Consider the following 12633-nt stretch of genomic DNA (forward strand, 5'->3'; position numbering starts at 1 on the left):
TGAATATAGTTCCCTGTGCTCTACAGTAGGTCCTTGTTCATCTGTTTTATGTATAGTAGTGTGTATCTGTTAATCCCAAATTCCCAGTTTATCCCTCTCCTCCCTTTCCCCTTTGGTAACCATAAGTTTGTTTTCTATCTCTGTGAGTCTGTTTCTGTTTTGTAAGTAAATTCATTTGTATCTTTTTTTTTTTTTTTACATTCCACATATAAGTGATATCATATTTGTCTTTCTCTGTCTGACTGACTTCACTTAGTTTGATACTTTCTAGGTCCATTCATGTTGCTGCAACCTCCTGGCTACTTCTAAGGCCACACACTTTGGCTTAGCTAATCTACAAGCTGGCCCCTGTCTTTATTTATTAAACACATACAGTGTACAAGGTCACATTAATTGCTCCTTCCTCTCTTGCAAATCACATTCGGTTTTGATATTATAGCTGATTTAAAGCAAAGCAAAACAAAACAAAAAATGAAACACTCAACTCAAACCCACACTTCTCTATGGTCTTTCCTAATTAATACTGAACTTTTCTGATTGCCTCAAGCTCTGTTTCTTTATCATAACCTAGGTACACTGCTTTTACTATGCAATATTTTATTTACTGAATGTAACTTTGTACGTGTTAGGTCATTTCATACATGTGTGTTTTGCTTTCCAGCCAATTAAGATGATAAAGAACTAAATCTCTTTTTCTCTGGCTCACATATTGCCTGGCAGTGTTCCATATGCAGAACTTCCTCAATATGCTTACTGATGAAACAAATCTTTTGATGGCCACAAAATTCCAAGAACTTTGCCTTTTCCCCCCAGATGTAATATTTTCTTACTGTTCCCAGACTTAAGTTGAAATACAGTCTATCTTTATTATTCACAGATTCTATATTTTGTGAAGTTGCCTCTTCACGGAATTTATTTTTAACTACAAAAGCAATACTTGCAGCACTTTTGTGGCCATTGGTGAACCTGAGCAGAGTGGCAAAAAAGTTGACTTGCCCAACTGTGCACATTTCCAGCTGAGGTCCAGCAAGGCAGTGCTCTGCCTTCTTGTTTTAGGTCTCATACTGTAAAGAAGTGTCCTTTTCATGGAAAATTGAATTCTATGCTTTTTGCATTTTTGTGCTTTTTGTTGGTGATTTCGTTGTTTAAAATGGCCCCCAAGCGCAGTGATGAAGCCCTGTCTTGTGTTCCTTAGCTCAAGAAGCTTGTGATGTGCCTTATGGAGAAAACATGTGTTTGAGGTAAGCTTTGTTCAGGCACAAGTTACAGTGGGGTTGGCTGTGAGTTCACTGTTAATGAATCAATAATAAATATCAAACAAGGTGTCTTTAAATAGAAACACACAGAAAAGAAGGTTATGTATTGATTGGTTGACAAAAACATTTTTGACCAGAGGCTTCTTACTCCTGTATTTCCTCTGCAAGCAAGTGTTCAGTATTCACGAATTCAGTGTTTGCAGCAACTTAATAGAACATACGACACCAAGTAATGAGAGCTGACTATACTTAAATACTTGAAACATGGTTTAGAACTGCACAACCTGAAATACTAGAAAGAGTTCATTTGCTCATGAATACTATTCTAATGAGTATGGACCAAGATTGTCCTAAAATTTAACAATTTATTTTACAATCATCAAACACATTCTGCCTATTTAAAATACTCTGTTGTTTCCAGAACAATTGACTCTCATTCCATAAATAAATGATGAACTATACAACATAGTTTGATGTGACTCATATATATGAAAGCATTATTGCCTAAGCTATTATAATTCTCTTGGAAACAAACAAAATTCTAAGAGCCTATTTTTGTCATATTTCTTATGAAGAAAAAAATGTGTTCAAAACCACATCATCAGTGTGACAGCACTGAATTCTCAAATGCAGTATATGGCCCACAGTTAGCTATAGGAAGCATTTTTAGATCTAAGCAACATCTGAAAAAAATTAAAGGATATGGAATTAGTTACTAATTTCATCTTTTTGAGGAAGAAGAAACTTATTATCGAATTGCCTGATGATCTGAGTTTATTTTTGTAGAGTTATTAATCCTCCCAAAGATTTCATTGAATTGTCCTAAAATAAATTCCTTTGCAAAGTAAAGGATGAAATCTAAACAATCAGCTGAGCTATACGTTTTCTCTTGGAGAGCAGTAGAAAGAAAACCGAGGTAGAAGTCAAGAACCCAGTGTTCTGTTCCCGACGATCACACTTAGAGTCATTCTGATTGAGTTGTACACGTGCCCTCTTGATATATATTTCTTATTTGGAAAGAAGAACTGCAGTAGACGGTCAGCTTCCCACATCAGTGGACACAACAAAAAGATGACAAAGCTCCTGGACCTGACTGCAAATTTGTTGCAGTACCAAAGTGGTAACAATAACAGTTGTGAAATTTTATCCTCCACTTACCCTGTGCCAGGCACTGTGCTAAGCAGTGTACATGTGGTAACACAAGGCACCCTCCCAACAGCTACATGAGGCATCCCCTTTCCAGAGGAGGAAATGGAGGATTGGGAGGCTTTTGATTTGTCCCCGTCGTTCTGCTCAGGAGGTGAGGGTACCCAGTTTTGAACAGTATGCTAAGTCCATTGCATGAGCTCCTAAACATTTTTTTTCATGTGTGATTTCAGGCATAATTTCAACTTTTCGCAGTTTTGAAGTTCTCAGGTAATAGTTTAGCATGTATTAAGGCACACACCCCTGACCAATAAAGGGAGGTATGCTCCTGGCATCTCTCAAGAAAGATGATTAACGTAATGGCCATAATCCTTCACAATGCTATCAAATCAATCAATTGATAAATAAGATCAGTCTTGGGTTCAGAGGATAAAGAGATTTTGAATCTTTAGCTCTGTATAGCTGATGGGATATTTGCAAATATATAGTTAGGAAAAAATGAAGAGAACAACTGTTCTTTGTTCAGTTTGGGTCTATCTGAGCAAAGCCTTTGACAAGATGGGAAAGTAGCTCTTGTTTGTAAATTTTGAAGTCTGGGGACTCACTGACTTCCTTCCAAAGGTGCCTTGTCAAATGCTGTGCCTATGGCGAATGGAGCTACACAAAATTGTATCAACCAAATCTTGGCATTCCAAAGCAGAGACCAAGCTACGTGGTGCAGCCCGTTCATTTTCCCTGGAGACATTTCTGTCTCTCCTTCCCTACCCAACCGCACTTAAAAAAACAAAAACAAACAAACAAAGATGAAGGGCATCTTATCACTAACTTAAGAATGTGCAAGACATTTTCTTAGGGTGTATTATGTTAGAAATGCTTTGCAATCAAAATTTTTGCAAGATGTCTAATCTTCAAGGACTTTCGTTTTTCATCATTAGTAAACAGCACGAAGAAGTTAAGACACCTAAAATTACAGCTAGAAATCAGGGGAGACATTTTTTTGAGTTCTAGAAAACAAAAGATGAGGAATGAGTAGGTTGGGACACCCAGGCTAAGTCGTATGACTCTTGACCACATCCTAGATACAGATCAGTTCATCTTGATCAAATGTCTTCTGCCCAGATGACTGGTGGTGGGGTGGAGGCAATGAACCCCCCTGCCACCTCTGTAATGATCTCCCACTCTCCTCCTCCAGGCAACTGAAGGGAGTCTGGGTGTGGTAGGGGTCAAGCAGGCTCACTGCTTCACGAGAAGTACCCCCCAAGTACAGAGCCTGATGAGCTCTTTTATCATGACCCATAGTGAAGGAATGGATTTTATGAAATAGTTCTATTTTGCATTTTTGCTTTAGTTAATGGGACTGAGTCCCCCTAAATCCGAGTTCTCCTACTGAGTTTATGATTATCCTCTCTATCCAAAACCTTATTCCCTTTCTTGGGACTTCCCTGGTGGTGCAGTGGTTAGGAATCCACCTGTCAATGCAGGAGACACAGGTTCGAGCTCTGGTCCGGGAGGATCCCACATGCCACGGAGCAACTATGCCCATGCACCACAACTACTGAGCCTGCGCTCTAGAGTCTGCGAACCACAACTACTGAGCCCGTGTGCCACAACTACTGCAGCCCACGTGCCTATAGCCCGTGCTCCGCAACAAGAGAAGCCACTGCAATGAGAAACCTGCACATCGCAATGAAGAGTAGCCCCCACTCGCTGCAACTAGAGAAAGCCCGCGTGCAGCCAAAAATAAATAAATAAACAAAACCTTATTCCCTTTCTTGTCCAGCCCCTGTTTCCCTCAGGACTGAGGCATATCAAGAAAAGTGGAGATTGAAACCTAGCAGGACCCTGTGGTTCCTCCCTGGGTACAAAAGCCCCTCTGTGTTCCCTGTTTCTTCTTTGTAGAGAAAAAGGCTTTAGTCTCTCAGGCCTTGCCTGCGTTCCAAAGAGCAGACTCAAGCAGTTACTAATTAGAGAAGTGAGGGAATTCAGAAACAAAGGAAAAGCAGTCAAGCAAGAAAAGTAATGGTAGCCTAAACAATAGTTGAGCGATAAAACAGAGTCCTAGTTCCTCCTCAAGGGATGTACACAACAATTTGACACATATTTTTGAGTTGTTCTGCAGGAACTAAAACACGCCCCCCCCAACCCAGGTGGAGGATGCTGACCATAAGCCCGTGGAACCAGAAGACTGATGCTTAAGGTTCCTGCCACAGCACTCTGTTACCTCCCCACCAACCAATCAAAAGAAAGTCCACGAGCTGATCACACATCCCGCGACCCTCACCCCAGATGTTGCCTTTAAAACCCTTCCCTGAAAGCCAAAGGGGAGTTCAGATCTTTTGAGCATGAGCTGCCTGTTTTCCTTGCTTGGTGCCCTGCAATAAATGCTGTACTTTCCTTCACCACAACCCAGTATCAGTAGATTGGCTTTGCTGCTCATTGGGTGAGCAGACCCAAGTTCGGTTCAGTAAGTTGGTGACACAATCAAGAATATAAATCACTATGGGCATGTTTGTTTCAAAAGAGAAAGAAATTACTTTGGATTGTTACAGGAAACTGACAGCTTTCAAGTGCTTATTTGAGGAAGTTGGTGGCTTATAAAGAATTCACACTTGCAGCATTCTGCCAATCATTTCCACTTTATTGCTTATGACTGGGACCAGATGATCTGCCCAGTTAGACTGTTTCTTGAGGTGCTTCCACTCTCTCCTCAGGAAGCCTCTCTTGCTTTGCTTCTTCTGGAAGGCTCTCTGTTTCCTGAGTCTGAAGGGTCCCTTCCTCTGGCTAGAGAAGAGAAAAAGAAAAGGGTCTTTTGAGATCTTGGCCTCAAGTCTTCCATCTTCCCAGAGCAGCCCCACAGTGGGTACCCGTGGAGATGTGTCTAGAGAGACGCATGGGACAAATATTGTCTAACTTATCTGACTGCACATCAGAAACGTCACACGGTTCGTTGCACAGGAAGGCCTGGGAGCTCTGTAAACACAGAGCCCCCATCCGTGTTCACTCACCCATGACTTACTATTTTTGCAAGGTGCCTCGCATGTAACAGATGCTCACAATAACATTTATTTACTGATAAATGCCATTTATAGCTGATTAAATTTGGTGTCGTGGTCATCTCAATAAAAAGTTGGTCCTCCAACTCTTGGACTGGAAGACAGCTTCCCGGTATAACTTAGAGTCAATGAAAAAACTAGATGTGATTCGATCAGTCTGACTCACTCTCAAGTTTGAGAATTACCAGTATTTAAGAGAAGTTGTGGTTTGTTAGCTGTCAGCTGTAGACATACACAACTTGTGTGTTTCCTCCATTTTTTTCCCTTCTGTCCCTCTCCTTCATTTCTGTGCTCTGCTTCTTCCCTATGACACTTCCTGAACAAAAATGGTGTTAGGATGGGAAGGATAGGGAAGCCACACAGAAAGATAGAGATTGGGTTATGCAAGACAGCTTTTTATCCCTTTCTGTTACTTCCCCCTCAGAGTGGCTCTTTCGAAGGCTGGGATGACATCAGTCCATTATTTGCATGATCTTCCATTTAGAGAGTTCATGGACAGACTATGTCCTTACATGGTATATTTTTCTGCTTGGCTCTTGTGAAGTTTCTACTTAGGGAATTTTCTTCTATTTGCAAATCAAAAGGCCCTACAACATCATCAAAGCATATCAAATAAAATGGACCACTAGTTTCATTTAGTTACAGTAGGGAACATAGCAAAGTGTTATGGTCCACATCACAATTCACAGCCAACAGTGTCCTGTCAACTCACAGATATTGCAGTTAATCTATGCAGTCTACAAATAACCCCACTCCGGTTCATTAGATGCAGCAAGTTAACTCAAATATCAATATATAGTTCTCTCCTCACCCCAAGAACACAACACTCCGGTGGGGATTTTATGTAACATTCTTCTGCAGAGTTGCTTCATCCCCAAAAGAAATTGGTGGAGATTAGTGTAACTCAAACATAGGCAGAAATAAAATGGAATATTATACAGCCATTAAGTAATATTTTTAAAGGAAAATTTAAGATCTATGGTAAATTATAATTATGGCTCATTATATAATCATATTAAATAACAGGATTGAAAACTGCCAAAAAAAATAGGCAGAAAATATGCAAGCAAGTGAAAAGACAAATGTCTAGCAGTGTCTGAACTGTTTAGAAGCAAAGGCGATTGTTGTGGAGTAAATGTCTTTAATATTGATAGAAAAAGAAAGTTCAGAATAGGACATCAGAAGCAGAGGCTGCGAGATGATCTGTATACTAGAGCCTGATGCTGTGCTTCAGAATCTGCTGGGAAGTTGTGGGGCTGTCGCTTCCAGTGTCCCCTGCTGCCCCGCACGTTGACTTAGAAACTATTTAATGGATGCGTAAGGGAAAGAAAGAGAAGGGAACCCGCGTTCATTTCCCCTAAACTCTCAAGTTCAAATGTGGAGGAATGGCCGCGTCTTGCCAGAGGAGGAAATCCGAGTCTGATAAAGGACTGATAAAGATGCTCCTCCTTCGCCCTGGGAAGCCGGCACCCAGGCCCGACGTGTGGACTGCCAGACTCGCTGACGGCGGCCCTTCCCGAGGGGCCGGGCGCGCCTGCTGGAAGGTGGGAGGCGGAGTTGCCCCGCTCCTGGGATGAGACCAAAGGAATGAGTAATTGGAAATTCTGTAACAGAGACCCTTCTCCCAAACCCTACAGCCCTTTCACCCCCCCAACCCCCTGCCGAGAAGCAAGAGGACTGGAGACAGACGTGGTTGAGCGAGAGTCACGTTCCGGAGAGGGAAGTGAAATAAAGAGGGCGGCACCCGGGGGGACCTGTGCGTCACTGAGGGGGAGAAGCGCGGGCGAACGGGGCGGAAAAGGAGAAGTGGGAGCGAGAAGCCGCAGGGGGCGGCCGCGGAGCGCGGGTGGGGGCGCCGCGCAGCGCCCGAGCCTCCTGCCTTCGGCCGCGCCCGGGCAGCCCGCAGCCTCCCGGCGCTCGCCCGACCCGCGCTCCGGATCCGGCCGGCGGGTCGCGCCCGCCGCGCACAGAATGTGGCAGCGGACACGACCCCGGCCCCGCGCGCCCTGGCTCTGGGCGCTGGCGCTGCTGGCCCTGGGCGGCGCAGGGCTGTGCCACGCCGGCCCTCAGCCCAGGCACCCCGCGCGGCCCAGCGCCAGGAACAAGTAAGTGCGCGGCCTCTCCTTGCCCCAGGACGGCCCAGAGCCGTGGGCCCCCGCCTGCCCTTCCCCGACCGGCCGCCGGCCCCGAAGCTGCCCTGCCGAGGCGAGGAGCCGCAGCCGGGGTTCCCCTCGGGCTGCCGGGGCGGCGCCTCTTCCGCGGTGGCCGCGCGCTCCGTGGCCGGCGCGGGGCGTCCCGGGCGACCTCGCCCTCGCCTCCAGCAGTGCTGCCTCCGGGGCCGTGGGGCGCAGGGAGTGTCCCGCAGAGCAGGGCGATCAGGAAACTCCCCCCGGGAATTACTGGGGCCCCTGGGACCGTGGGGGCTCTTCCCGTCTGTCTTTTGTGGGATAAAGGTACACTCTCTCCAAAGGCGCACCCGCGCACCGTCCGAACGTCTGCTGGTCGAGCTCCCGCCTCCGCGGGGACGACGGGCTCCCCGACCCTCGCGCGGTCAGCCGCCGGGTCGGCTTGTCCCCTCTCCCCCAGCCTCATTGTTCTCCCGGTTTATACCGTGCCCTTCTCCCTCTCTCTCCACCCCAGGAACTGGTGCGCCTACATCGTGAACAAGAACGTGAGCTGCTCGGTGCTGGAAGGAAGTGAGAGTTTTATTCAGGCTCAGTACAACTGTGCCTGGAACCAGATGCCCTGTCCGTCCGCGCTCGTGTAAGTCCCGGGAGCCGAGGGGCGGGCGGGGCGCGCCGGGACCCGGGCCGCGGGGGTGGGGTCAGAGCGCTGGGCTCCAGCCGCTCAGTAAATCTCTTCCAGCGGGTGAAAACTCAGCAGCTGAAAAGTTTGAGCGCTGAGCAGGGTACCAGGCTCGCTGGGGTATTTAAGGAGCGTGTGTTGCCTGGAGTCAGCGTTGAGGATGCGCCCGCCTGGCGATCGCCGGGCATAGGAGGGGACGAACAAAGCCACCGACCCCCACTTCTCTCTCTCTTTTTCTTTCAATTTTATTAGTAACATAAGGCAGCTGGACCTAATTAGATCCATATTGTGTGTTCTGGGGCACAGAGAAGATTCCAAAATGTATACTGCTAAAAACTTACATGTAGTATTAGCTGAGAGGTTTGCTCTAGCCAGTGTTCTAGAACAGGCGAGTTTTGTCCAAATGTCCCCATAAAACTGACCTCTTCAGTTGTAGGTGTTGTAGATTTCTGAAGTCCCCAGGAACAACTTGCTTGAAAGTGTGCGATTTGTTGTTTTTTCAAGTTAGATTTGGGGGATTCAGCTAAGTGGTTGTCAGGAGAGAATGGTCCTTAAAGACCAGGGGAAGAATTAATCTTTTTCCTTATAAAGGTTTCACTGTCTTAAAAAAAAAAAAAAAAAAAGAGTAAGCGAAGCAACAGAGTACAGATTTTGTTACATACATCACGTTGACAGAGTACAGATTTTGTTACATACATCACGTTCATTCAGTTGTCATCTGGCAAGTCTTTGTGTCTTTGTGGAAGCCAGATATCAGAGGATGAGCTGATATCTGCCAGAGGAGGAATCTGCCATGTGAATCAATGGCTGTTGGGGAACGCATGTGATGGTTGAAATTAATTGTTTTCCCCTAAGAATAAACTGTTTGTCTTAGAGCACAGTTGTCTTTACAGCAAAGAATAGCCAGTAGGCGGATCTGTCTTTGGCAAAGCAGAGGGACAGACTGGAACTTGTGCTGCAGGAAACCTTATTCCAGAAGGCCGTAGATGAGCCTTCAGGCCTATGAGGTGGTAGTGGTCCCTGGATCATTGCACATGGGCTGGGATGAGAACTGAATCGGGGAAGGGATAATTCCTGTTAAGCAAAAACAAACAAACAACCCCCCCCCAACAAAACAAACAGAAACTTAGAAGAGATTCCCCACTTGCTCTACGCAGAGCATGAGGTCGAAATTGAATTGCTGTCTGTCACATTGAGTTGTGTAACCTGTCAGAGGGCGCAGGGCTGTCATACTGCCTGTGTCTCTGGCTGGAACGGGCATTTAACACGGAATTTCCCAGGTGTTTCTGATGAGTCCAGGAGCCTGAGTAACTCCTCTCAATTCACAGGTGTTGTCAGGTTTTCATTATTTGATCCTTAGAACCTGAGACCTGTGGAAGTGAAGGCTCTTGGGAAACTCAGCCTGGAGTTACTGAGGGATCCTTTCCGGGTGTGGGACGTGCAGGCCTGGAGGCTGGCAAGATGCTTGAGTGAGGAGTGAAGTTTAGCCGCTGGTGACAGTCGAGTGTCTGGGAGGAGCAGGTAGGAGCCCGTGAGGACTTCACAGAGTCGGAGCAGAGCTGAGTTGTTAGGGGCGGTGGAGGGAACGGAGGAAGAGAAGCCAGGAGAGGAGAGAGAGCAAAGCCAAGACTTCAGAGGAGGGAGCTCCATCTTAGAGACCCCGGGGGGAGAAGCCCAGAAGGCTGAGGGGTCCAGAAAGGCCAGGGCTTTTAGGCAGCAGGAAGATTTGCTCATGCAGAAGGAGACAATTTCAGGTCAGCGGGGAGTATAGGCCTTGTAACTTGTGTGAGATTCAGGGCGTGGGTCGTGAGGAAACCCCTTTACTAGGAATCAAATGTGTTGCAAAGGTTTTGGTGGAAAAAGGGAGTTGAGCAGGTGAAGAATTAGAAAACTCGGCATGTTTTAGGACAGAAGTGAAAAAGCCAAAGGGAGAGACTGAATATGCTCTGAGACTGAGGGGAAATCGGCAGGGAAACGAGGGGTTCAATGGGGAAGTCCTGCAACAAGAGGAGAACTTCTGAGCCTGGCGAGGCGTTGGGCGCTCCGCCGCCATGGGCTGTGGGGACCTAGCACGGGTATGCTTCCAGAAGGTTTAGACGATGCTCTGTTTGCATATATGGAGAGACTTAGATTCCAGACTGTGAATTTGGGTGTCGTCATATGAAACTGGGAGCAGAGAGGGTTTCTGTGTGATTTGTGGACATTTTGAGTAATCACTTTCCTGAAGCCGTAAAGAACCTTCTGTGTGTCAGGCACTGCGTTAGGGCTGTTCATTCCATATGTTAGTTTAATTCTTGCAACATCCCTTCAAGATGAATACCACTGTCCGCATTTTACCAATGAATAAACAAGGCAAGAAGTTCCCTGACTTTCCTGTGGTCGCATGACAGGTGAGTGGCTGAGCTGCCTCCAAACCTGGGCTTTGTGGACCGACCTCTGTCCCTGTAACAATAGAGAGAGACAGACAGACAGACACAGAGAGAGAGAGAGAGTGTGTATGTGTGTGTGTTTGAGTGTGTGCCTTCTGTCGCTAGCACACTACTCAACTACTAGGAACATTTCCACCTTCTTTCATGGAAGGCAATTCCCATATAAAAGTGAAGTGAGCACCATTGGTCTGTGTGCAAGCATGTGCTTTACTCTCCCGTGTGCTTTACTCTCTTTTCCGGGGGTCATTTGGGAGGATGCAGTGGACCACATCATTTTTCACACCGTCCACCATGCTGTGCAGTTTCTTATTTTATGAAAACACTGGCCGATTTGCTTTCTTTGTTTGGGTTGTTAGGCTGGTTGTTTAAAGGATGCTATTAGGGAGGCTGGAGTGGTGGAGCTTGAGGCATTGGGGAAGCCACACCTGTGCCCCCCGGCTGAGCCACCACCTTGAAACTTGGAACCGGGGGATGGAGTTAAAAGTATGCTTCCGGGGCTTCCCTGGTGGTGCAGTGGTTGAGAATCTGCCTGCCAATGCAGGGGACACGGGTTCGAGACCTGGTCTGGGAAGATCCCACATGCCGCGGAGCAACTAGGCCCGTGAGCCACAACTACTGAGCCTGCACGTCTGGAGCCTGTGCTCCGCAACAAGAGAGGCCATGATAGTGAGAGGCCCGTGCATCGCGATGAACAGTGGCCCCCGCTTGCCGCAACTAGAGAAACCCTTAGCACAGAAACGAAGACCCAACATAGCAATCAATCAATCAATAAATCTTAAAAAAAAAAAAAAAAGTATGCTTCCGGAAAAACCATTCAAAGCTCGTGTCCTGATGCTTGTGAGGTAGTGATACCATTCTTGTGTGCAGAGAATTCTTAATTCTTACGAAGACTTTTCTGTCACTAGGAATTAAAAATTAGGGCTCTCTCTGTCGGTCTGTGTCTCTTGCGCACTAGATGTGAGGAGCGGTCTGGATCCCCAAGGCACAGGATTGTGTCAACAGACACCGCTTTGTCTTCCCTCAGCTAATTCCTAAGTGTGGCTGATCGGACCTGAAGAGGAGATAAGGGGAATTATCTGGTGATAATTATCCGCTGAGGAGGAAGGGCAGCTGCTGTAGACTCTAAAGTAGCATAAAGTTGGGTCGTGATTTACCATTTACTCCTAATTCTTAAGATGGGTCTAAGGATTTTTTCTCCCTCTGAGATCATTGTTTCACTTTACACTTCCATGTTAAGAAAGGCATAAATCTTTTAAAATTTCATTGCATTGAAGAGTTTTTCTGATTCATTGTAAAAAAAAAACAAAACACCTCTGGCAGTTCCGCCCATTTGGTAGACTGTTACTGTCACACTGCCCCCCACACACACCCACCACGTAGCACTTGGGATGGTCCCTGGGGATCCACACCTGAGTCTGGGGTCTCCGCAGCGGCACCTGAGCATGGAGATGGTCTGTCTTGGTCGTGGGCTGGTTTTAGGGACACGTTTTGGGAGACATGGGGATGTGGGCGACTTAGAATTCTTTCTGTGGGGTGGGAATTGGGCAGGTTGACATTCTTGGGAGGATTGATACAGTGTCCAGGGCTGACTTGGTGAGAATCTCTCCCCAGAGCACATCCTTATAACGTGATGAGTCCCTTTATTTTCATTATCTTCCATCTTTACAGCAACCCCAGGGCATTATCCCCATTTTACAGGAGGGCATGTAGTCAGGAAGTAGCAGAGCCTGGACCCAAATCCAGGTCTGTTATTTCTAAGCCTTAGGCTCTTCCCACCCCACACCCCTGCACCCCCTTGCTGTCTAAAGGCACACCCTGTGATGAGCGGCCCGAGGGGGGCGTGTGTGTGCGCGTGCGCACGCACGTGTGCGAGTGACCATGTGTGATGCTGTGGCACTGACAGCCCTGGTGCGATGGGAGGGGGAGGTGAGGGCCTGAGCTCCC

General features: G+C 46.8%; 1 protein-coding gene across 2 annotated transcripts in view; it reads left to right on the forward strand.

Annotated features, from left to right (window-relative positions):
- The first annotated feature begins 7347 nt into the window (after window positions 1-7347).
- Window positions 7348-12633, forward strand: part of EMILIN2 (elastin microfibril interfacer 2) — a 50619-nt gene continuing 45333 nt past the window's right edge. Inside the window, exons 1-2 of one of the 2 annotated variants that reach the window (XM_061169973.1) lie at window positions 7348-7560; window positions 8096-8218. In XM_061169973.1, the coding sequence (XP_061025956.1) occupies window positions 7427-7560; window positions 8096-8218 (257 nt within the window). In that variant the 5' untranslated portion in view covers window positions 7348-7426. The remainder of the gene's footprint in view (window positions 7561-8095; window positions 8219-12633) is intronic. The other variant, XM_061169972.1, reaches the window with a different exon arrangement.

Source organism: Eubalaena glacialis, chromosome 15 (genome assembly GCF_028564815.1).
Source record: "Eubalaena glacialis isolate mEubGla1 chromosome 15, mEubGla1.1.hap2.+ XY, whole genome shotgun sequence".
NCBI classification, from domain to species: domain Eukaryota; kingdom Metazoa; phylum Chordata; class Mammalia; order Artiodactyla; family Balaenidae; genus Eubalaena; species Eubalaena glacialis.